Consider the following 27,044-nt stretch of genomic DNA (forward strand, 5'->3'; position numbering starts at 1 on the left):
TCCAAATAAAGAGGATATCTTCACCTCTTCTTGGGAAAAGTCCGTTCTGTTGGGCCCAGGTGGTGAAGCGGTTCCACTTGGCCCAGAAGGAACGCCTTGTGGACTCCTTCCTGCTACTCAAGAGGTTGTCTTCTGATGAACACGCCTGTTCTAGAGAAGATGCCCATCTAAATACCACTATGTGAGGTGAAGTGTCTGTTGATCAGGATGTTTGATCTTCCCATTATTTTGCGTTAGCAGCTCAGGGAAAGTAGGGGATGGGAAGTGGAGGACAAGCTGACATGTAGAGATGGTTGGGAAACCAGATGTGTCTGGGTCACAGTGGGGCAATCAGGATAACCATTGCTCTCTCCTGCCTGATCTCGTGGAGTACTTGTGGCAGGAGTGGTGGTGGGGAAGACGTAGTTGATCTGGTCCAACCAGCAGAGAATGAGTGCATTTCAAGTGGAAACCAATACTGCACTAGGAGAGGTATGTGCCTTGGGGGAGGCAAAGAGGTCCCTTGTCGGAGTCCCCCATTTGTTGAAGATGTCGCTTACTACGGTATCAGAGTTCCCACTTGTGATCAGTCATGAACTGTCAGCTGAGAGAGTCTGCAATCACGTTCTGAGACCCTGGAAGATAGGCTGCAGATAAAAGGATCTTGTGCACGATGCACCAATATCATAGATTGATCACCTCACCACAAATAGAGCAGTTAACTTCATGCCCCCTTGTTTGTTGGTGTAGTAAACAGTGGTGGTGTTGTCCAGAATGATAAGAACATGATGGGTGTAAATGGATAGGAGAAATGCTTGGCATGCCTTCCTTACAGCTCTGAGTTCTAGAATGTTGACATGCATCCTGAATTCCTGAGGGGTCAATGTTCCTTATGTTATGTGATCTCCCCACCTATGAGGGATGTGTTGGTGATAAATAGTCTTGTCCGGGGAGGATGGGAGAAAGGGGACCCTCACACAGACCTGTCGGGGGTCTGTCCACCACTGGAGGGAAGAGTGTACTTCAGTAGGAACTGTCAGTATCAGATCCATGGCATGGCACATGAGTGAGTAAACTCTCTGGAGCCACATCTAGAAGCAGCAAAGGTGGAGGCGAGCCAAGGCAGTGATGTACGTGCCCAAAGCCATATGGTCAAAGAGGGACAGGCAAGTCCTGACCGGGACAGAAGGACCGCTAACTACTTGGGCTACGAGTTCCTGCAGAGACTGGAATATGTTCCTTGATAGGTACTCTCGTGCTATGATTAAGTTGATGGAGGCCCCTATAAATTCTAGGGACCGTGTGGGGTCCAAAGTTGATTTTTCAACATTGAAGCTGACTCCAAGGGATGAAAGCAGTCTGAGTAACATGAAGGTGGAAATCTGGACTACGCTGCTAAGAGCCAGTCATTGAGATAGGTGTTATGAGGTCCCTGTATTCCGCTGAGATAGGCCTCTATGATGGAGAAACCTTTGGTGAAGACCCTGGGAGCAGTGGTGAATCCAAATGGCAGGACCCTGTATTGAAAGTGCTGAAGGCCCACCGTAAACATCAGGAACCTTTGGTGGGACAGATGAATGTTTATATGAAAATAAGCATCCTGAATATTGAGAGCCATAAGCACATACCTTCTTCGAATGATGGGATGACGGCTGCTATGGTGACCATATGAAACTTGGGCTTTGCGGATGAAGCAATTGAGATGATAGAGATACAGGATTGGGCTCCACCCACCCTTCTTTTGGGGTATCAGGAAGTAAGTTGAATAGAAAAGTCCAGAGGAGCCCACTCTATAGCCCCTCTTTGTGGTCAGAAGGCCACCTCCAGGACGAGGATTCTGTCATGAGTGGTCCTTCAGGAGGGATCAGGGAGGGGGTTGTGAATGAGGTAGCGTAAAGAACTCAATCATATAGCCATAGTGGATGACATTTAGCACCCACTTGTACAGGAACTCCTCACTTAAAGTCATCCCGGTTAATACTGTTTCGTTGTTACATTGCAGATCAATTAGAGAACATGCTCGTTTAAAGCTGCGCAATGTTCTCTTATAACGTTTTTTGGCAGCTGCCTGCTTTGTCCACTGCTTGCAGAAAGAGCAGCCCGTTGGAGCTAGCTGGTGGGGACTTGGAATCAGGGTGGACTGGCAGCTCCCCTAAGTTCCCTGTGTGGCAGCCGCTCAGCAGGCTAATCTCTCCCCCACTGCCATGTGCTGCTCCTGCCCTCTGCCTTGGAGCTGCTCCCAGGAGCCTCCTGCTTGCTGGGGGGGGGGGGGGGGAGGAGGGGGAGGATGAGGGGGGCTAATGTTAGGGTGTCCCCCTGCTCCTGCCCCTCGCTTACCCCGTCTCCATAGAGCGGGGGGTGGAGGGGGAGACACACAACAGGGCTCAGGACAGAGGAAGCTTGCTGGGAGCAGCTGCTGTCTCAATTTGCTGATCTACTTAAAAAGGCAATGTACTTAGAGTGCGGTCAGCATACTTAAAGGGGCAACATGCATCTCTCTCACACAGGGTGTCTCTCTCTGTCTGCCATGCTGTCTCCCCTCCCTCCATTTGTGCTGCTTTGTAGAGTGTGAGGCTACATTAACAACGTGTTAACCCTTGAGGGCTCAATCAAGTACTAGATCATCATTTAGCAGTAAGGCATTCCCTGGGAAATATCCCACCCTCTGACTTCACTACCTCAACTAAGCTTCATGATCATCATTGCTATGTACCGTATTAAATTGTTTAAAACTTAGAGAGAGAAAGAGAGAGAGCGAGAGAGAGCGAGAGAGAGCGAGAGAGAGCGAGAGAGAGCGAGAGAGAGCGAGAGAGAGCGAGAGAGAGCGAGAGAGAGCGAGAGAGAGCGAGAGAGAGCGCGCATGTGTGTATATATAGTCTTTTGTCTGGTGAAAAAAGTTTCCTTGGAACCCAACCTCCTCCTCATTTACATTAATTCTTATGGGGAAATTGGATTCGCTTAACATCGTTCCGCTTAAAGTCGGATTTTTCAGAAACATAACTACAATGTTAAGCGAGGAGTTACTGTACGTTGTTATTGCACTCCAAGCTTGTAAAGAGAGTGCTAGATGACACCCAAACGGGGTGGGGTGTTTATATCGCAGCAGGCAAGGTGGCTGACAGCTCTCTAGAGTTCCTCAGAAATACCTCTTCTGGGAGGAGGAAGACTGGGAGGGTGGGTCCTGGAGGATGAGATTTTTTAATCTTCTGATACTTCCTTGGTGTTTTGTAAGGCCGTTGATGGAAAAACTGGGAGGTTCTGTAATGCTGTGCGGGCTGCAGCAGTAGAACTTAAGTTTCAGCACACGTGTGTAAATACTCAAAATGGAATGTAGCTCTCAGAACCTTGAGGGTGTGGAGGGAATCATCAGGTCTTTGATGGTATTTTGTACTTCCCTAGGTAAACCAGACAAATGGAGCCCCACTACCTCCTCATGACGATGTGCCCATGGCCATTTAATGCAATGAGGTATCTGCTGCATGTACCGCTGATTGGACTGAGATCCTTGCTATCAGCTTCCCCTCCACAATTATTGCCTGGAATCAGGTCTGGTCCTGTTGTGGCAGTTACTTGGCAAAATCCTGCAATTTTCTGTAATTCAGGAAATCATATGTGGCAAGTAATGCTTGATCATTTGAAATCCTGTATTGAAGGTTGGCTGAAAAGAAGACTTCGCAGCCTGAAAGGTCCAGTTGCTTGCCCTTCCTGTTGGATGGGGTGAAGGATAGATGCTGTTGCCTAGCCCGTTCTGTCATTGCATGTACCACAAGTTAATTGGGAGGTGGAAGTGAGAAGAGAAACTCAGACCCCTTGACTGGTACATAGTATTTTTTTCTGCCCCTGTTCGGGTACGCGTACGTGTGGCTGGAGTATGCCAAACTGTGTGAGCTGGCTCAAGGATGGCATCGTTGATGGATATCGAGGCCCAGCAGAGTCGCTCTGAGAGAAGTATATCCAGCAGCTTATGCTGAGTGCCTTGGATCTCCTCCAGGGGAATGTAAAGCTCTCCAGCCACTCCACTCAGGAGATCCTGGAATGGCTAGTAGTCATCAGAAGATGGGGAGGACGTTGAAACCACTGCCACATCAGGAGAGGATGATGGGAATTTCTCCTGTTCCAGCAGTACCGTCTGAGACGCTCATCTTCCATTACAGGTTCCAAACGTCGACTCGAAAGCACCTCAGATGGTGAAATAGGTGAAGCCTCCCTGACAGAATGGACAGGTTTTGAGAGAAGATATTGGGGCCAGGATCTGCAATAGGACCAGCAGGATGGATCCAGAGGGTGCTGAGGAGGGCCCCATGGTGCAAGGAAACCAGTGGCTCCACGGCAGCTGGAGTGGAGAATACTGTCATAATATAGAAGGTCTCAGTGCGTACTCGTAGTGGCGGAAAGGGATGGATGGTCCCTAACCCTCATCCAAGTCCTCTGAAGATGAAAACTTGGAGACCGGTTCCATTGGCAGTACCATCGGAGCTGTGCACTGCTGGAGTGGGGGGCGAGGAGTGCCTCAGATGTGGCATGTCTGATGCCGGATAACACGTCTCCCTGGAAGTAGAGGGCTCCAGAAAGCATTGGGACCTTGGTTCTCCCAGAACAAACACTTACTGGGGTTCTGGCACTTTTCCCAACCTCCGTGGAGTCAAGAGCGCTTTCTCGGTCCCCGGAACCGAAATGGGAGCAGTGGTCTTCCTTGGAGTTTATGGCTCTCTGGCTCTGAGCGATGCTAATGTTGACTTGTGTGTGCAGGTCCACACTCAGTACTGGCGGATCTATGGATTTATGCAGCTGTTTTTCATGTTTGTGCACTTTAGGTTGCACTCAGTCCCCATGGCTGGAACTCACGGAAGGAGTCTCTCCCTTCGTAGGTTTAGAGGAAGATTTACTGCCATGCTTATGTGCATGTCTCCTTATCTCCTGACTAGGCCCATGCGCATGGTCCATAATGGTGGTACTGCTGGTGCCGGCCTTGAACTTCATAGTTGAAGGCACACTGTTGGTAGCCTCAGGTTGACGTACAGTGGGGTTGCCTGGCCAGGGTCAAAATGAGGTCTCATGGCAACTTCCATGAGGTACTTCTGGAGGTGGAGAGTCTGGGTATGGCTTGGAAAAAACTGGCAGATACTGCACCTGGATGAAATGTGGGCTTCTTCCAAGCAGTAGATGCAGTGTTGATGTTCGTATCTGACCAAGAAGGAACGCAGGCAGGAGGTGCAGATTTTAAAGCCTGAGGTTCTCTGCATAGGCCTGTAGCCGCACATGGGTGGTGGTGGTGGGTGTTCACTGGGAATAAAACATCCCAAAAAGATACCCCGATCCTACTAACAAACTACTATAAAAATCAACAGAAATGGTAAAAACTGTAAAACTATGTACACTTCTTTTTTTTTTTAATAAAGTGCATCACATGCAAGAGGACACTAATAGTTCCAACCCGGACCATGTGGCAGTCAGAAGGAACCGGAGAGATTATTGGTTCAGTCCGCCCTTTATCACCTCAGACAAAACCATGAGGCAAGCCATGGGTGCATGTGCGGATCAATGAACACTATTACCTGAAAAAATCTCCAGATCCAAACACACGGTGCATATGCATAAGCCCTCACTGGAATACAGTAGGGACCATCACTTGAAGAACTGTCTTTTCAGTGTAAAGCAAAAAAGTCCTTGATGACAATGACCATGTTTGTATAAGATTTCTCTAAACAAAATGATTTTTTGTAATTGTTAATATTACACTTGTGGTGCTTGTGTGGTAGAGAGATTTGTAAAATTGCTAAACTACTTCCTAAATAAACAGGTATTTTAAAGGAGGAAATCATTTAAATTTGCCATAATAAAGGCTGCCCCTTCTTCCTTAATTTTGCCCCAATGATGTGACCACGTTATTTTCTTGCCCCTCAGAACCTGGGCCTCAATCAATGCCTAGAATACATAGTAAGGCTACATCTACAGTACAGCTTATATTGGCATAAGCTATGTCACACGGTAGTGTGACTAAACCACCACCGAGCGACATAAGTTACACTGACATAAGTGCTTGTGTGCACAGTATATATTGGTGGAAGAGCTTGTCCTGCAGACATAGCTGCTGCCATTCGCCGAGGTAGTTTTATTGACAGAGCATCTTCACCAGATGCACTGCAGCTGCATCAGTCCAGCTGTGCCGCTGCAGCACTGAATGTGTAGCCATGCCCCCAATGAGGCAGTTATCTGAAGCCCTCACACCACCCCTGCCTCATTCAAAGGTGTGTAACAAATAAAGCAGGGGACTACAGGAAGAGAAAGGATGGGCTTGTGGTTTAGGAAGTGCATTGGGGCTGCTTCTTCAGGAAGTGGGCAAAAGTAAGATCATCCTGGCCAGACATTGCCTTTGTCTTCCTCCTCACTGGATATTTACATGGGCTGATGATTCCTCAAAAGCTATCACACTCTAAACAGTCATATTCCTTTTCAGCACCATCCCTTTGCCCCCAGTTAGGCGATAGGCTGAAGCATTGTTAAGGGGGGCTGGGACAGCACATGAACATTGGGCAACCATTGACATGAATTATATCAAGACAAGGGTGTTACATATCCACAAAACTGGCTAGAGGTACAGTTTGCTGCATCAAGCCAGGATAAATTTCCATGGTGCGCAACCTTCCAACCAAGCCAGTCACCAAGACCTCCAAGTGTGATGTGACAATCAAACAGCACTTGTAAGTTCAACCTCCTTTGAGGAGTTAATCAACCAACTAAGCAATGCAAAGGCTCTCAGGACAAAACCCTCAGCCCAGAAACTCTGCACAGAGGTCAGATGATTGCTTTGAAGCAAGCACAGAAGCAGAACCACTCCAAGGCTAGGTCTACACTACCCGCCTGAATCGGCGGGTAGAAATCGACCTCTCGGGGATCGATTTATCGCGTCCCGACAATCGATCCCCGATTCGGCGCTCTTACTCCACCAGCGGAGGTGGTAGTAAGCGCCGTCGACAGAAAGCCGCAGAAGTCAATTTTGCCGCCGTCCTCACAGTGGGGTAAGTCAGCTGCGATACGTCGAATTCAGCTACGCTATTCACGTAGCTGAATTTGCGTATCTTAAATTGACTCCCCCCTGTAGTGTAGATGTACCCCAACAGAACACAGAAATTCAAGGTGAGTGCTCCATCTAGTTCAGTATCCTATCTCTAAAACTGAAGCAGCTGGCATTGGCCACAAGATACCAAAAAAACCAAAATAGATATGGGACAACCTCCTCCCAGGGAAGTTTCCTCCTAAACCCCAGAAGTTAGAGGTTAGATTATACCCTAAAGTAGTGGTTTTAGATACTAGTTACTAAAATTTTGGAAGGTAACTCTGGATGTTGCCCTCTAGGAAAGCAGTTCCTTCTCTATTTAGGCACAAGTAGCTTAAAAGCCATTAACCTCTGGGAAAGCATGGCCATTTTGAATGAGAGAATTGTGACTGTAATGGGAAAGATAGAAAAATAGTTAATAACATTGCTTAAACACTAATTTCTTCAACGGTACATATGAGGATAACTGGTAATGATTTTTAACTACACCTCTACCCCGATATAACACGACCCGATATAACATGCATATGAATAGAACGCGGTAAAGCAGTGCTCCGGGGGGGGGGGGGGGGGGGGGCTGCGCACTCTAGATGATCAAAGCAAGTTCGATATAACGCCGTTTCACCTATAACGCAGTAAGATTTTTGGGCTCCCAAGGACAGCGTTATATCAGGGTAGAGGTGTATATGGAAAATGTAACTAAAGACAGCCATTTGTTAGGAAAAAGGGTTAAAAAAGACACTAAACAAAGATTATTTACAGAATTTTATTTAAGGGTCAAAGATGCATTGCTCAGCAAAATAAAGAGTTAGCAGATGCCTCAGTACAAGTGACCATGATCTTATTTGCTGTGTGAAAACAGAATACAGTCCCAGACAGTAATATAGATTCTTGGCACTGTAAAAGGGCCAATTTCTCAAAGCTAAAAATAATTATACAAAATACTGACCGGGAGCATAATGCCCCTCTAACTGAAGCATCTTGGCTGAGAGGATATGAAAGGAACAATAAAATATAAGTCAGCATGCAGCAATAAGCAAATGGGAAAAGGGGAAATGGACTGCAATGAATATAAACTAGAAGTTAAGAATTACAGTTGACTCATAAAGGAAGTTAAAGGTACCAATGGAGTATCAATGGCTAACAGGTCAAAGGACAATAAGGAAGAATATTTTTAATGAATCATGAAACAAAAGAAATCCTAACACTTATACAGATCTTTACTAGATTGAGATGATGGTAATATAGTCAATGATGCACAGAAGGTAAAAGCATTTGGTTAATGTTTATTCTGTATGAGGAACAAAGCTAGATAATGTATCCACCTCATAACCGCACCATTCCAGCAGTAACCAAGGAGGGTGTTAAGCAGCTTCTACTACAGTTAAAAGCTTTCAATCAACAGATTTGGAAATGTTGCACCCAAGAGTCTGCAGGCCACTGGTGTTAGTTCAATAAACCTTGGAAAACGAATTCCAGAGACCAAGAAGAAAGTCAATGTTCTGACAATATTTAAAGAATAAAACAGGATGAGTAGCTAATTATAAGCTAATTTGTTTGGCCTCAATGTCAGGCAAAAATAATGGAACAGATGATGTGGGACTATCAATAAAGAGAAGACGGAAAAATAATTAAATGACAATCAACATAGCTTAATGGAAAATAGGTGTTGTCAAGCAAACTTGATTTTTTTTAACAACATTACAAATCTGGTTGATAAAGGTAACTTGATAGAATATACTTTGATATCTGTAAGGCATATGACTTATTACCTCAGATTAATAAGTCTGCATTACATTAAATCAGGAGTTCTCAGACTTTTGTCCTGGTGACCCCTTTCACACAGCAAGCCTCTGCGTGCAACTCCCCCATATAAATTAAAAACACTTTTTAATACATTTAACACCATTATAAATGCTGGAGGCAAAGTGGGGTTTGGGCTGGAGGCTGACAGCCCGCAACCCCCCCAAATAATAACCTCTTGACCCTCTGAGGGGTCTTGACCCTCAGTTTGAGAACCCCTGATTAAATCAATATGATACTTTTTAGATAAATTAAAATAGGCTAACATCTCAAAATGCAATTGTTAATAGAGAATGATCAAATAGTGGGGGTACTTCTAGAATGATCGGTCCGCCCCTTCTTTGTATCTGTAGTAATTTACTACCCTCCCCCCCAAGTACATATACAGCAACCCAGTTCTGAAAGCACAGCAGAGAACAGCGGCTGCTGGCCAGGCGCCCAGCTCTGAAGGCAGCTCCACGCCAGCAGCAGCGCAGACGTAAGGGTGGCAATGTGAAAAGTCATTCGTCAATATCACTTTTCACACAGACTTAGCACCCCACTGTCACGCTTATTTCTGCGCTGCTGCTGCCAACCTAGGGCTGACAGCCAGAGTCCTGTCACTTCCTAGTGAGGGATTGGAGGGACGGGAGGAGGAGGAGAGCCTGGGCTGCCAGAGGGAGGAGACCCTGAGCCCAGGTGGCAGGGCTCCGGCTGTCAGCCCTGGAGTGGCAGGGTTCCAACTGCCCCTTTATCCCCACCTCCCAGATGTGCATGGCACTTCTGAACGAGCCCCAGCTACCTGGACTGACAGCCAGCCAGAGCTCTCAAAAAATAAATATAAATAACTCCCTCCCCACACACACACACACACACACACACACATACAGAGCTTGTGCCTCCCTTGACACATTCTTGCTCCTCCCTTGGGAGGCCTGCCCCATAGCTTAGAACCACTGTTCTAGAGGTTTCCTGCCTCATCTTTCTCAGCCTTATGCCATTTAATAAAAAAATTTAAATCAATGATCTGGAAGAAAATATAAAGTCTTTGCAGATAAAATTTGCAGATGACTGAAAAATTGTAGTTTGCTCTTGTATCCAGCTGTGACGAAGCCGTGACACCAGTGCAGAACATATTATTCTAAGTGTGATCTTCTATTACCAGAGACACAGCAACAAACGTGGTCAGACAGATTAATTTATGAGGTAAGATTAGAATAACTAAATCTCACATAATTCAAGCAGCAACTAAGAAGAGAGAGTCATACTGGTGAGACAATTTCCAAATACAGTATTTGAAGGATTAAGACATCAAAGATGGACAGGAATTGCCAAGAGATGAAAAATCCACTCGCTAACAATAAGTAGTTTTCCCTCGTAAGAAGGTCTAGGTCATCATTTCTGCAGAAAACAAGATTAAATAAAAACACCATCATAAGGAGCAAAGATCATCTTCCAAATGTTAACCGATGTCTAATGTCTTCTGAAATCTGAATATAGCTCCAATGTCTGTGCTGCTGCTCATAGATTCCACCCCATAGCTGTTTGAGAAAGTAATGAAACACAATCAAGTATTGGAGCTATTCATAGCAAAGGATTATCCAAAAAAAAAACCGCAAGCCAGATGAAGGGATAGAATAGCAGAAACTCCACACCAGACCCTCCAGAATGGGATGCAGTGGTAGTGAAAAGGGAAGGAGGAGAGGGGACAAGTCTCTTCCCTCCAAGAAGCCAAAAAAGAGTAAGAGTGGGCAAGAGAAAGGAAAATGGAAAGCTCTTCAGATTTAACTTGGATGCTTAGGAGACAGAAGCTGATGTGGAAGACCAAGCCCATCAGCTGGATCCTCAGGCAAATCTAGAGATTAATTCCTCCTCCCGAGCAGATGAATGAAGTGTGTGGCTGGGCTTGCTATTCAGTTACAGGCCTCACTGTTGGCTCTCCATCTTCCATATCAGTCTTTGGTTAATAAGTGTTTTAGTCTAATACAAAGATTATCTAGCTAGGAATAATTAAGGAATGGAACAATTAAGCTGACCAGGAAAAAACATTCCTGTCAGTTAATGTATAAAGTTGCAAAGTAGATTCCCCAAGAATGTGGTGGAATGTCTAGACCTAATTATAGTGCTTAAGACATTTTAAACTAATCTGAACAAAATAATGGACAACGTGCTGTAGAATTCAGTCCTGCACTGCCTGGGAAACGGACTGGATGGCTTACTATCACAGGTCTTCTCCATCCCTATGTTGTCAAGCTTCTGTGTAAACCCCTCATGAACTAGTTCTGCTCATACTACCCACATATCCATATGCCATATAAAGTAGTTTCAGCTAAAGAGGGACTCTGAAAAGTTCTGATCCCTGTTCTCATTTTTTCCAGAAGTCATACTAGTCGTCAATGTTATAATTAAAGTTGCGAAACCATTTCCACTGTAGTCACCTGTTCTCACATGCACGCTTTCTAAAATATTCACCTTCTGCACAAAATTTTACGTGCTTCGTCTCTACTAAAACTGACATTCTGTACAAATATTAATTTTTATTCATGAGGATAACTCAGCCACTGAATTTTGAAGCTTCAGACTTGGTATGTAAATAGGCCTTAATGAACAATATGGGCTTTGCTAATTTTGAAGAAGCGAGTAAGAATCTTTGAAATGCAGGATTCACCAAGTGCTGTAGAAAATTCCACTAGGCTGTTAGCTACATGCTTAGTTAGACATGGGTGTAGGCAAACATGTATCCACAGTCAGTTACCTGCACAGCTACTTGGTTATAGGAATTTACTACCTCACCTACTGAAGCAGATTGTAAACTCAAAAGATTCTGAACAAGGATGAGCAGAACTTGTAAATATAGGAAACTACTTAGCATGTCAAAAATTACGTGCCTTTATACTCTAACCACCTCATTATTTCCACATCAAGAAGCTGATAAAACTCTGCTAGTGACTCTTGCTAGCTAATAAACTGAATAGGTGTATCAAGAAAGTTACGGCTCTGATTACACAAAAAGAACAGGAGTACTTGTGGCACCTTGGAGACTAACAAGTACTCCTGTTCTTTTTGCGGATACAGACTAACACGGCTGTTACTCTGGCTCTGATTACATTTGTTGAATTTCAAAGAACCATCAAGTTCCACAAATCTAAGCAGCACTGTGTTTATTACTTTTCCCTGAGCCCCATCTTGCCTTCTTCCTTAAAGAGCTTGGGAAGTTGAAATGGAATTAGCATTAGAGCAATGTTAAGGTCACAAAATAAAGCACTCAAATAAGAAATTTCCTTAAGGTAAGGTTATCCTGCAACAATATATAAGGCACGTAGTATTTTCCTGTTTTGAGGACTCTGATTGTTTGCACAGTCTACGTTTCACCTTATTCATAAGATCAAGTTAATATTTCAGCAAGCAGTCTACCACAAAGCAAAAACTCTTATAGACTAGATTATACCTGCAACTTTGTCCCGAATAAGTTTAGCAGATTCAACTTCGCCAATACTGCTAAATAGACTCCGTAACTCATCCTGTGTCATGTTTTGAGGGAGGTAGTTCACGATTAAATTTGTTCTACCAATATCATCCCTGCAATCTTCAGCCATGTGATCTTCATAACCATTAGACATTCTATAAAATATCTGCAAAGAGAAAAATCACAAATAAGGTCTACAACTTCATTTTAAAATAAATTGAACTTTCTCTACCTGTATTCAATTGAAAGCTTTTTACTTTAGGAAGATGAAAACAAGTAGCTATTTCAAAACTATATATTATCTTAATATCTTAAAGGAAAACTCCAGTGTTTTTCAAAAAAATTCCAGGCTATTTCATTCTCTCAAGCTAACAAACCTGAACCACTAAAAAGCCCCCAGATGTTCATTTCAATAAATTGGGGGAGGGGAAACAACAAAAAACAGGAGTGAAAATAGATTTTAGGTATGTTTCAATGTATAACAAATCACATACACAAAACTATGTTAAAAGATACATATTAGCAAGGGGCTGAACTCAGATTGCAGGGGCAACAGCTTCACCCAAGGTGACATCGGAAATCTATGGCAGAGACTGAAATAGAAGCCAGTTCTCTTGGGTTCCAGTCCAGTGCCTTAACTACAAGTTATTTTCTTACAAACCTCTGCCTTATACACTGTCCAGCCTTTATACAGAATGAGGCATGGGTGTTGTAGAACTGACACCATGCGATCACATGAAGACTTTAATCATTCATAATACATACAGAAGAGGCAAATTAAGATTGCATAAGAACCTTAATTCTGGCATTTCCTAATTTAGGGATTGACTTTGAAACTCAAGCATGCTTTTAACAGGGGTGGGTTTTTTATTACAATTTTTTAAGTTTAAAAAAACTGAAAAAAAATCCAGAAGTTTCATGGGAAGTCATACTGACCACCTCACTCAACTTAAGTTATCAGCAGGTCTTGAATCCAGAACTTTTTAATCCACAACGGAGATGTACTACCTGAGCTAAATGAATAACTGGTCACAGTATCAGGCTGTTACCCACTATGTGGGCCAGCCACCCGAAGAGCAGTGACTTACACAACTATCTGGGAATGTTGAGAATCAGAATGGCCAGGTTCTATTTCTGGCTCAGGAGGGAAATGGGGCCTAGTGGTTATAGAAAGCCCAGACAAACACACAGGTCTGGCACATTCATTCTCAAAAACAAAGTAGCTAGATGGCTGAGACTTGGTCTGCAACATTAGAGACTAGAGTCCTTGTAGCACCTTAGAGACTAACAAATTTATTTGGGCATAAGCTTTCACGGGCTAAAACCCATTCTGTTGTTTTTACTGATACAGACTAACACGGCTATCCCTCTGAAATTAGAGACTAGATTATTTTCCCAGCTGTTTGACATTATCTTGTGCAACTCTCAGTGTGTGTGTGGGGTGGGGGCGAGGAGGGATTATACTTCCCTGCCTTCTAAACTAGGTGTTACTGAGTTACAAGGCTACATACAAAGGCTGTGAAGTGCACAGAATCAGTGGAAGAATTCGGACTAAAGCTCCGAATCCCAGCTCTCGGCCTAGCACTCCTTCCTCTATGCCAAAAGGGCTGCAACAGCTCCTACTGAGCAGAAGGATGCCTAAGCGGATGGTTATTTAAAAACAATGGGCATAAAGAATATTCTTAAGTGATGGAAGCCCCTACCGTACATAACTAGGAATTGGTGCACTGGCATGACCTTACGTCTGGCCAATTACAACAACATTTTCAAAAGAAATTTATGTCCATGAGCACACTCATACCATTATTAAATCTTCCCTGTAGAAATTAATTCCAACTTCAACTTACCAAATCACTCCCATCACCATTTATATAAAGCAGAACCTTTCAGCATACAAGATTAAAATTTAAGCCAGAGTGCAGCACTATGTTAAACTGGAATTCTAGATGGAAATATGTACCACCACCAATTTTCAGGAGATTTGCAAGTGTTAAAAACATTGGAATACCAAAAAATTCTGAGTTAAAAGTAAAATGTAAAAAACCCCCTACACTTTGGACAGTATACAGATGCAAAATTTTCCACCCCTGTAGTCCTGCCATGCTCCATACAAACTTATGAAACTACTATACCTATACACCTTCAACAATAAAAAAAATTAAAATTTGTGTTACACTTGTCACCATGGAATCCGAGTACCTTGATTCAATATACTGATGTATAAATAAGGTATGCAAACACCCACCCCTCAAGTGATATCATGCACTTCACACTAAATTTTTCTAATACCATCCTTCCTTCCTGTATAACACTCTCATGCCAGCCACTGGAAGCGTTGAAGCTATTTTAACCTTTTAGCCACAGTGATCTTATTCTTTCTAACTTCAGAAATACTAAACTCCATACACTCTCCTGGTCTGGCTACCAATAGGCTTTGCATTCTTCAGTCTGAAGAGAAAGGTATACCACGATCCAATGGCTTGAAGTTGAAGCTAGACAAATTCAGACTGCAAATAAAGTGCATATTTTTAACAGTCAGAGCAATTAAACACTGGAATAATTTATGAAAGATCATGGTGGATTCTCAATCAGTGATCATTTTTATATCAAAATTAGATGTTCATCTACAAGATCTCTTCTAGGAATTATTTTGGGGACTTTCTATGGCCTCTGTTATACAGGTCAGACTAGATACAATGGTGTCTTCTGGTCTTGGAACCCACAACAAGCCTTTGTTTCACTTACCCTTGTAGTTCAGATTCAAATCTGTGTTACCAAAACACTGAAGGTCAATTCTCAGGGTGAATGAAAATGTTCACTAACTTTGAAAAAAGTTCAAGTGTTATGGTTTAAAAAAAAAAAAAAAAAAAAAAAAAACCACCATCAGTGAGACATCACATTTTGTCTAAAATTTCCATAAGATAATATGTGGGGACCAACATTGTACCAACTTCTGTTGGAGAGAGAGAGACAAGCTTTCGAGCTTACACAGTTCTTCCTTAGTCTGGGAAATGTACACAGTGTCACAGCTAAATACAAGATGCAACAGATTGTTTAGCATAAGAAGTTACATGTATTTCAAAGGATCAAAATGCAACAAAAATGATTAGGGGTATGTAACGGCTGCCCTATGAGGAGAGATTAATAAGACTGGGACTTTTCAGCTTGGAAAAGAGATGACTAAGGGAGGATATGACTGAGGTCTATAAAATCATGACTGGTGTGGAGAAAGTAAATAAGGAAGTGTTATTTATTCCTTCTCATAACACAAGAACTAGGGGTCACCAAACAAAATTAATAGGCAACAGGTTTAAAACATACTAAAAGGAAGTATTTTTTCCCCACACAACACAGTCAACCTGTGGAACTCCTTGCCAGAGGATGTTGTGAACACCAAGACTATAATAGGGTTCAAAAAAGGACTAGGTAAATTCATGGAGGATAGGTCCATCAATGGCTATTAGCCAATGGCTGTTTGCCAGAAGCTGGGAATGGGCGACAGGGGATGGATCACTTGATGATTCCCTGTTCCGTTCATTCCCTCTGGCGCACCTGGCATTGGCCACTGTTGGAAGACAGGATACTGGGCTAGATGGACCTTCGGTCTGACCCAGTATGGCCGTTCTTATGTTCGTATGATCATTCAAGGTGAAGTGGTCTGTGAACACCCCTCTAGTCACAGGAGGGAAAGGAAGGGTGGTGGGGGGAAGAAGACAGCTAGGGAATGGTTGTTAGCTTATTACAACAATCTGTAACCTGCTATAAAACCAGTGTCTCTATTCAGCCTGTGATTATTGGTGTCTAGAAGAGTTATCAATTCAATTAATTCTTTCACAATGAGGACACCACTCATATTACCACATCCCCATTGACACTCATAAGGAAAAAAAAAAATTGACTGGACACCACAAAGCAGATGAAACCACACCCTTGATCGTTACACTGATTGCATCATGAAAGAAATTGACTGTGAAATCCTTAAAAAAGACATCACATACATCTCCTTGTCAATTGCTGGAAATGGGCCATTTTCATTACCACTACAAACAGTTCTTTTTCTCTCCTGCTGATAAAAGCTCACCTTAACTGATCACTCTCCTTACAGTGTGTATGGTAACACCCATTGTTTCATGTTCTCTCTGTCTGTGTGTGTGTGTACACACACACACACACACACACATATAGTGGAAAATACAGTAGGAACAGTGATCAAACAATCTGACAAATGAAATGCCATCATAGTCCCCAACCATGGTGACTATGTTAACGAAGTCAACGAGCTCTCTGAAACCCCCATACTATAAAGAACTCAAAGCAGAGTCCATGCTACAATTCACCCAGGAATTTAAGGACATCAAATCCTTCCTGAACAACTCCAAGACAAACTCATCCTCCCAAGAACCCCACACGCCAGGGACCTTCTACATGCTTCCCAAGAGACATAAACAAGGGAACCCAGGCAGACCCATCATATCTGGCCAAAGCACTCTTACTGAAGGAAAATCAGGACTCAGAAACCATCCTCAAACCACTCATCACAAAAAGGGGCAGCTTCCAGGACAAAACTGACTTCCTCCACAACATTAACAACTTCTCTCAGAACACCATCCCTGCCATCCTATTGGTGTTCCTATACACCAACATCCCTCACAATGACAGCATACCTGCCTTCCTCAAATATTTCCAAGACAATAGACAACATGCAGCTATCCACCCCAAACACATCGCCAAACTGAGCTGTTTCATCCTCATCGATAACAATTTTACATTCAACAACACACACTTCGTCCAAACCATGGGAACAGTCTGAGTACCAGGATGACTCCACAATATGCCAACCTCTTCATGGCCAACCTTGAAGAATAATTTCTGGACAAATGCACTACAAAACCAACAATATACCTGATACACATCAATATTTTTGTCCTCTGGACAGACAAACTCCCTCAGATTTTTCACCACAACTTCAACCACCACCACCCATCCATCAATCTCTCCCTGGGACACTCCCACACGATCATCAACTTTCTGGACACTACAATCAGCTTCAGCAATGGAATCCTACAGAAAACTATGTACTAGAAACTCACAGATCACCACACCTACCTTCATAGATCCAGAAACTACCCAAACACACCAAGAAATCTGTTCTCTACAGCAAGGCACTCTGATACCACAGAGTGTGCTCAGAGGAGGAAGCCTGGATGTTACGGCTTCGGTCACAGAGATCCCCTTGAACTGTCACCTGATGTGCTGGAATTACCTCTGAGCCCATTTTCCCTGCCAGCTTGGGACTCCAGAACCCTGCCTTGTTGAGCCAGACACGCCAGCTTGCTGCAACACAGACCCAGGTCTGAACCACGCCTCAAGCTGCAGGCTTTAACTGAAAACCACTCAGCAGGTTACCTCTCTTCAGCACCCAGATCCCAGTGGGATCCAAACCCCAAATAAATCCATTTTACTCTGTATAAAGCTTATACAGAGTAAACTCATGAACTGTCCACCCTCTGTAACACTGATAGAGAGATATGCACAGCTGTTTGCTCCCCCAGGTATTAATCACTTACTGTGGGTTTGATAATACACAAAAGTGATTTTTTCAAGTATAAAAAGTAGGATTTAAGTGGTTTCAAGTAATAACAGACAGAACAAAGTAAGTTACCAAGCAAAATAAAACAAAATATGCAAGTCTAAGCCGAATACATTTAAGAAACTGAATACAGGTAAATCTCGCCCTCAGAGTAGTTCCAATAAGCTTCTTTCACAGACTAGACTCCTCCTTAGTCTGGGCCCAATCCTTTCCCCGGTGCAGTCCTTGTTAGCTCCAGCTCAGGTGGTAACTAGGGGATTTCTCATGACTGGCAGCCACCTTTGTTCTGTTCCACCCCCTTTTATATCTTTGGTACAAGGCGGGAATCCTTTGTCTCTCTCTGGATTCCCACCCTTCCTTCTAAATGGAAAAGCACCCGGTTTAAGATGGATTCCAGTATCATGTGACACATTCACATGTCCAGTGAGACTTCATTACTCACTGGCTGGCACAAGATATACAGGAAGGCTTACAAGTAAACAGAGCCATTTACAACCAATTGTCCTAGCTAATGGGAGCCATCAAGATTCCAAATCACCATTTAGGGCCCACACTTTGCACAGTTACAATAGGACTTCAGAGTAATACTTCATATTTCTAGCTTCAGATACAAGAATGATACATTCATACAAATAGGATGAACACACTCAGTAGATAAGCTTTGTAATGATATCTTACAAGAGATCTTTTGCATAAAGCATATCCCAGTTACATTATATTTACACTCATAAGGATATTTTCATAAACATATGGAGTGCAACGTCACACTGGATACATACCTTAACACGCTTAAAACTGTCTTCACCACACAAAGCTCATCATCAGAAGTAAGCTCCCCATAGACAAGGATACACCGACCCGAAGGCCTGGTCTACACTATGACTTTAATTCGGATTTAGCAGCGTTAAATCGAATTAACCCTGCACCCATCCACACAACGAAGCCATTTATTTCGAAATAAAGGGCTCTTAAAATCGATTTCTGTACTCCACCCCGACGAGCGGAGTAGCGTCAAAATCGATACTGTCATTTCGAATTAGGGTTAGTGTGGCCGCAATTCGATGGTATTTGCCTCCGGGAGCTATCCCACAGTGCACCATTGTGACCACTCTGGACAGCAATCTGAATTCGGATACACTGGCCAGGTAGACAGGAAAAGCCCCGCGAACATTTGAATTTTATTTCCTGTTTGCCCAGCATGGAGAGCACAGGTGACCACAGAGAGCTCATCAGCACAGGTAACCATGCAGACCATAATCGAAAAAGAGCACCAGCATGGACCGTACAGGAGGTACTGGATCTGATCGCTATATGGGGAGAGGATTCAGTGCTAGCAGAACTTCGTTCGATTCAGTGCTAGCAGAACTTCGTTCGAAAAGACGAAATGCCAAAACTTTTGAAAAAATCTCCAAGGTCATGATGGAGAGAGGCCACAATAGGGACTCAGATCAGTGCCGTGTGAAAGTCAAGGAGCTCAGACAAGCCTATCAAAAAACAAAGGAGGCAAACGGTCGCTCCGGGTCAGAGCCGCGGACATGTCGCTTCTACGCCGAGCTGCATGCAGTTTTAGGGGGGGGCCGCCACAATTACCCCACCTCTGACCATGGATTCCGAGGCGGGGATAATCTCATCACCTACACCTGAGGATTCTGCGGACAGGGAAGAGGAGGAGGAGGAGGAGGACGACGAGCTTGCGGAGAGCACACAGCACTCCATTCTCCGTAACAGCCAGGATCTTTTTCTCAGCCTGACTGAAGTACCCTCCCAAGCCAGTATCCAAGACCATGACCCCATGGAAGGGACCTCAGGTGAGTTTACCTTTTAAAATATAAAACTTGTTTTAAAAGCAAGAGTTTTTTTAATGATTACTTTGCCCTGAGGACTTGGGATGCATTCGCAGCCAGTACAGCTACTGGAAAAGTCTGTTAACGTGTCTGGGGATGGAGCAGAAATCCTCCTGGGACATCTCCATGAAGCTCTCCTGGAGGTACTCCAAAAGCCTTGCCATAAGGTTTCTGGACAGTGCAGCCTTCTTCTGTCCTCCATGGTAGGACACTTGACCACGCCATGCTTGCAGCATGTAATCTGGTATCATTGCATGACAAAACCTGGCAGCGTATGGTCCCGGTGTTTGCTGGCATTCAAGCAACATCCGTTCTTTATCTTGCTGTGTAATCCTCAGGAGAGCGATATCGCTCACGGTAACCCGGTTGAAATACGGGAATTTAATTAAGGGGACAGAGGTGGCCGTTCCTACTGGGCTGTTTGCCTGCGGCTGAAAAGAAATCCTTCCCTGCAGTTAGCCAAGTGCAAGGGGGGGGAGGGGAGGGAATTGGCCCAGAGCTTTTCGCGTTTGGCTAGCAGGGATCTTCCCTGATACCAGCCACGCGGTGGGGGAGAGGGATAAAGCGATCATCCAGAGAATTGGATGGGGGGGGGGGGTTAGTTTATTTTCTGCTGCTGAAGGTTAACAGGAAAACCGCAGCACTCAACGGGCTTTGCTTGGTATGTGGGAAAGGAGGGCGCAGAAGCTGAAAGACAATGGCTTACCATGGCCGCTTGCAAGCTGAATTATGTTGCCTGGACCTGCGTCTGTGATCTCTAGCAGCAAAGCCACAGGCGCTCAATATTAAGAGGCAAAATGCGACCTTGCACAGAAATCACATGTGCTATGTAATGTGAATAGTGTTGGTCACCGTGAAAGAGTATAAGCATTGTTCTGCAAAATGTATCTTTTTAAAAAATTCTCTCCTTTTTTCCCTCCCTCCAGCAGCTGCAAATTTTTCAAGCCTCCCTCCTCCGTCCCAAAGGCTATCTCAGATAAGGTGTCGGAAAAAGAAGACGCGAGACGAGATGTTCGCAGAAATCATGGAATCCACCCGCAGTGAAAGAGCTCATCTGAATGAGTGGAAGGACACGGTTTCAAAGTATAGGAAAGAAGCCAGTGAACATGAGGACAGGAGGGACCAACGTGAGGACATGAGGGACGCTTGAGATGAGAGGTGGCGGCAGGAAGATCAGAGGAGACAGGATGCAACGCTGGGGCTGCTGCGTGAGCAGACAGACATGCTCCGGCGTCTGGTGGAGCTTCAGGAATGGCAGCAGGATAACAGAGTGCCGCTACAGCCCCTGTATAACCCCCTTGCCCCCTCACCATGTTCCATAGCCTCCTCACCCAGACGTGTAAGAACGCGGGGGGAGGAGGGTAGGCTCCGTACACCCTCCCATTCTACCCCAGTGGACAGCCCAAGCAAAAGGCTGTCATTTTTTTAACCTTTTTTTTATTGGCCTTTTCCTTCCCGCCGATCCTCCTCCCAAACCTCACCCAGGTTCTCTCCCTCTTTTTATAATCAATTAATAAAGAATACATGATTTTTAAACGACAGTGACTTTATTTCCTTTGAGAGCAAGTTGGGGGAAGGTGGGTTCCTTACAGAGAAGGAGTCAATAAAGGGGGCGGGTTTTCATGAAGGAGAAACAAACAGAAATTTCACACTGTAGCCTGGCCAATCATGAAACTGGTTTTCAAAGCTTCTCTGATGCACAGCACTTCCTGGTGTGCTCTTCTAATCGGCCTAGTGTCTGGCTGCGCGTAATCAGCAGCCAGGTGATTTGCCTCAGCCTCCCACCCCGCCATAAAGGTCTCCCCCTTACTTTCACAGAGATTGTGGAGCACGCAGCAAGCAGAAATAACAATGGGGATATTAGTTTGGCTGAGGTCTGAGCGAGTCAGTAACGATCGCCAGCGACCTTTTAAACGGCCAAATGCACATTCTACCACCATTCTGCACTTGCTCAGCCTGTAGTTTAAAAGCTCCTGACTACTGTCCAGGCTGCCTGTGTATGGCTTCATGAGTCATGGCATTAAGGGGTAGGCTGGGTCCCCAAGAATAACTACTGGCATTTCAACATCCCCAACGGTTATTTTCTGGTCCGGAAAGTAAGTCCCTTGCTACAGCCATTTAAACAGAGTAGTGTTCCTGAAGATGCGAGCATCATGAACCCTTCCCGGCCAGCCCACGTTGATGTTGGTGAAACGTCCCTTGTGATCCACAAGTGCTTGCAGCACCATTGAAAAGTACCCCTTGCGGTTTATGTACTGGGTACCCTGGTGCTCCGGTGCCAAGATAGGGATATGGGTTCCATTTATCGCCCCACCACAGTTAGGGAATCCCATTGCAGCAAAGCCATCCACGATGACCTGCACATTTCCCAGAGTCACTACCTTTCATAGCAGCTCCTCAGTGATTGCTTTGGCTACTTGCATCACAGCAGCCCCCACAGTAGATTTGCCCACTCCAAATTGATTCCCGACTGACCGGTAGCTGTCTGGCGTTGCAAGCTTCCACAGGGCTATCGCCACTCGCTTCTCAACTGTGAGGGCTGCTCTCATCTTGGTATTCTGGCGTTTCAGGGCAGGGGACAGCAAGTCACAAAGTTCCATGAAAGTGCCCTTACCCATGCAAAAGTTTCGCAGCCACTGGGAATCGTCCCACACCTGCAACACTATGCGGTCCCACCAGTCTGTGCTTGTTTCCCAGGCCCAGAATCAGCGTTCCACAGATAGAACCTGCCCCATTAACAACATGATCTCCAAAGCACTGGGGCCCATGGTTTGAGAGAATTCTGTGTCCGTGTCCATGTCCTCATCACGCTTGTCGCTACACTGCCGTCGCGCCTCGTTTTTCTGGTCCTGGCTCAGAATAAACTGCACGAGAACACGCGAGGTGTTTACAATGTTCATGACTGCTCTCTTGAGCTGAGCGGGCTCCATGCTTGCCGTGTTATGGAGTCTGCAGTGTTCACCCAGGGAAAAAGGTGCGAAATGGTTGTCTGCCGTTGCTTTCATGGAGGGAGGGGTGAGGCTGTACCCAGAACCACCTGCGACAATGATTTTTGCCCCATCGGGCACTGGGATCTCAACCCAGAATTCCAATGGGCGGGGGAGACTGCGGGAACTATGGGATAGCTACTCACAGTGCAACGCTCTGGAAATCAACGCTAGCCCCAGTACATGGACGCACACCGCCGAATTAATGTGCTTAGTGTCGCCGCATACATTCGACTTTATACAATCTGTTTCCAAAATTCAAATTATATAAATTCGGATTAATCCCGTAGTGTAGACATACCCGAAATGCTAATGGGAAGGTGGTAGGTTTAGCAGATAAAATACAAAAAGAACAAGTTAAAAATCACTTAGAAAAGTTAGATGCCTGCAAGTCACCAGGGCCTGATGAAATGCATCCTAGAATACTCAAGGAGCTAATAGAGGAGGTATCTGAGCCTCTAGCTATTTATCATCTTTGGAAAATCATGGGAGATGGGAGAGATTCCAGAAGACTGGAAAAGGGCAAATATAGTGCCCATCTTTAAAAAGGGAAATAAAAACAACCCAGGAAACTACAGACCAGTTAGTTTAACTTCTGTGCCAGGGAAGATAATGGAGCAAGTAATTAAGGAAATCATCTGCAAACACTTGGAAGGTGGTAAGGTGATAGGGAACAGCCAGCATGGACTTATGAAGAACAAATCATGTAAAACCAATCTGATAGCTTTCTTTGATAGGATAACGAGCCTTGTGGATAAGGGTGAAGCTGTGGATGTGGTATACCTAGACTTTAGTAAGGCATTTGATACAGTCTCGCATGATATTCTTATCGATAAACTAGGCAAATACAATTTAGATGGGGCTACTATAAGGTAGGTGCATAACTGGCTGGATAACCGTACTCAGAGTTGTTATTAATGGTTCCCAATCCTGCTGGAAAGGCATAACGAGTGGGGTACCGCAGGGGTCTGTTTTGGGACCGGCTCTGTTCAATATCTTCATCAACGACTTAGATATTGGCATAGAAAGTACGCTTATTAAGTTTGCGGATGATACCAAACTGGGAGGGATTGCAACTGCTTTGGAGGACAGGGTCATCATTCAAAATGATCTGGACAAATTGGAGAAATGGTCTGAGTTAAACAGGATGAAGTTTAACAAAGACAAATGCAAAGTGCTCCACTTAGGAAGGAAAAATCAGTTTCACACATACAGAATGGGAAGAGACTGTCTAGGAAGGAGTACGGCAGAAAGGGATCTAGGGGTTATAGTGGACCACAAGCTAAATATGAGTCAACAGTGTGATGCTGTTGCAAAAAAAGCAAACGTGATTCTGGGATGTATTAACAGGTGTGTAGTGAGCAAGACACGAGAAGTCATTCTTCCGCTCTACTCTGCTCTGGTTAGGCCTCAGCTGGAGTATTGTGTCCAGTTCTGGGCACCGCATTTTAAAAAAGATGTGGAGAAATTGGAAAGGGTCCAGAGAAGAGCAACAAGAATGATTAAAGGTCTTGAGAACATGACCTATGAAGGAAGGCTGAAAGAATTGGGTTTGTTTAGTTTGGAAAAGAGAAGACTGAGAGGGGACATGATAGCAGTTTTCAGGTATTTAAAAGGGTGTCATAAGGAGGAGGGAGAAAACTTGTTCACCTTAGCCTCTAAGGATAGAACCAGAAGCAATGGGTTTAAACTGCAGCAAGGGAGGTCTAGGTTGGACATTAGGAAAAAGTTCCTAACTGTCAGGGTGGTTAAACACTGGAATAAATTGCCTAGGGAGGTTGTGGAATCTCCATCTCTGGAGATATTTAAGAGTAGGTTAGATAAATATCTATCAGGGATGGTCTAGACGGTATTTGGTCCTACCATGAGGGCAGGGGACTGGACTCGATGACCTCTCGAGGTCCCTTCCAGTCCTAGAATCTATGAATCTATGAATCTATGAAAGAGCACCAGACCCTGCCAGAACATATGCAACCCGCAGACATATCTTCATTGCTACAAATCAACATTGCTACATATCAACATTGTTACAATGATTAACAAATCTGTAAGGCGCTCAGGCATCAGAATAACAGGTACAGTATACCTAAGTTGATTTAGTAAGTTATAGAGACAACAAAATTTTAGTGGGGAATTCAAATGATTAAATTTAAATAGGAAAAATTAGCACCGTTTGATATTAATACTCAAATGTCTGTCACCAAAGCACAAAGAGAACTTTCACCCATCAGCAGCAAAAGCCAATAAGGAAAAACCTTCTCAACCCTTTTGACAGGAAAATGCTTTGTAGTAAGTGGCAAAACTCTTTGTTAAAACAGAGTTACAGTTGTCTGGTGATGCCTCATGCCCTTGCAGAATGTTGAGTTCAGAAAAACTCAAACTTCTGAAAACCAGAAAGTACAGACAAAAGCCCTCACTCACTTTAGTTTTCCCCCTGAAGCTGGCAATAATAGCTACTGGGAATTATCTAGATGCACTCCAAATGCATTCACTGTGCCAGGTATAGCTGCACTAAATGGAGGGAAAAGTAAGTTGGAGCAGCTTGGAAGAGCTGTGATTGTGATATGAGATATGGGGAAGTGCATGTGTACCTTGAGGTGCCAGTCTGCATTATGTCAATATAGGATTCTGTACGTTGTGTCAATAGCAAGGCACCCTTACCATGAGTACTGTCAGTACAGTGAGGTGGGATATGAGAACCGGCTGTGGATTTACTGATGGACTGGGGTTTAGGCTCTCTCTTATGTACAAGTATAAAGAGGCGATGAAAGGGTCTGAAGTGGTTGTTAAATTTTACAAGTGTAGTATTCGGTTGGGAGAGTAGGCTCAGTGTTTGAGCACACAGCAAGCACAGGTAGCTACTATCAGTACAGTGAAAAGGCAGCATGGGAGTATGCATGTTGTGAGTGTATTGAGGCATCACCCAAAGAGGACAGAATTCAGGTTGTGTGGGTATTTACCTTAACTCTGCTTCCTGGCTTTCAAAGCTTTGAGTTTTACAATCTTTAACTCTGCATTAATAAAGGCTTTTCCCATTTAGTTTCCTAGTATTATTAAACAGAAAAAAAAAGTTTGTTGGTAGGAGCTAGCAGTCATTTTTAGACAGTTGAAGTTTTCACCTAGGTTTGCAGCTGATATGCTACTGTGGGTAATAATCAAAAGACCGAGCTTTTATATAGTACTTTTCATCACTAGGTCTCAAACATCTTTACATCATTATTCCCATTTTACAGATAGGGAAACTGAGACACAGAACAGTAAAGTGACTTGCCCAAGGTCACCAAGCCGGCCAGTGGCAGAGCTAGGAATAGTCCCAGTGCAGGAGCCTTTCCTCTATGCCACATGGTTACTATGCGATTCCTCAGTTCTCCTCCCCGCTTTTGTACATATTGTTGCAGTGGAATGAAGACAATGGTCCATGCTTTGAAACGTTTGCAATGTGTAGCAGCTAACAGGGCTGGGGAGAGAAATGTCATCCATAGTCTATGTCCCAAAACCTTAGATGACAGTTCCTGTAACTTTAAGCATGTGTGAGAAGACTGGTGAGTCTTCTTCACCCCCTGCCTCACCACTCCCCCCAGTATGTAGCCTCCCTCATGCCAACACTTTCAGCTCCCCATCCCCATCATATTAAATCAGTAGTTGACACTAAAATCCATGAATATGTAAGAAGTTGCTTCTTACTGTCTCCTGCCCTAAGCGGCTGCATACGCATACAGGCAGCGGCATAGCGGAAGGCTGCATGCTACCTTGGGTACGTAGCCTAAGCTGCATTCCTCGCTTCCACTTCTTACCTTCAGCTGAGACTCCTCCTGCTGCAGCCAGCCACACCCCAGATCCACCCAGTCCACCCCCCCCCACACACACACACACACACTCGGACAGCTTCCCCGCCCCCGGTAGCATCACACCTCCCACCCCACATCCCAGTCACATGGGGGGCAGGGACACAAAAAGAAGCTCAGACACCCCAAGAGGAGCAAGGTCCTCCAGATCCTAGAATACACAGCAGGCAGGGAGAGGGACTCAGTCTCCCACAGAAATGTAGGGCTCCCCCAAATCCCAGCATACATACAAAAGGGCTCTCAGCCCTGTGACCCTAAGCACCCTGTATTCACATGCTTCTGTAATGATATGTGTACAAACTATGCCTTGTGAGGTATTATTTGAAAACTAATAACATTGGTGATTAATATAATTAAAAATGTATGTATTGACACTGAGTAATTATGAATACTCAGTTACATTATGCTTTGAAGTCTGTATTTGGACAAAGTAGAAACAGGTCTACTCAGGACTTGAATACAAATGAAGCAGGGAGACCAGTGACAATGGAATT

At 44.3% G+C, this 27,044-nt stretch overlaps 1 protein-coding gene across 2 annotated transcripts in view; it reads right to left on the bottom strand.

Annotated features, from left to right (window-relative positions):
- ELAVL1 (ELAV like RNA binding protein 1) overlaps nucleotides 1-27,044 on the bottom strand; it is a 93,081-nt gene that overhangs the window by 39,404 nt on the left and 26,633 nt on the right. For both annotated transcript variants that reach the window (XM_054013345.1, XM_054013346.1), the window contains one exon: nucleotides 12,267-12,450. In XM_054013345.1, coding sequence (XP_053869320.1) covers nucleotides 12,267-12,438 — 172 coding nt within the window. In that variant the 5' untranslated portion in view covers nucleotides 12,439-12,450. The remainder of the gene's footprint in view (nucleotides 1-12,266; nucleotides 12,451-27,044) is intronic.

Source organism: Malaclemys terrapin, chromosome 24 (assembly GCF_027887155.1).
Source record: "Malaclemys terrapin pileata isolate rMalTer1 chromosome 24, rMalTer1.hap1, whole genome shotgun sequence".
In the NCBI taxonomy this organism is placed as follows: Eukaryota; Metazoa; Chordata; order Testudines; family Emydidae; genus Malaclemys; species Malaclemys terrapin.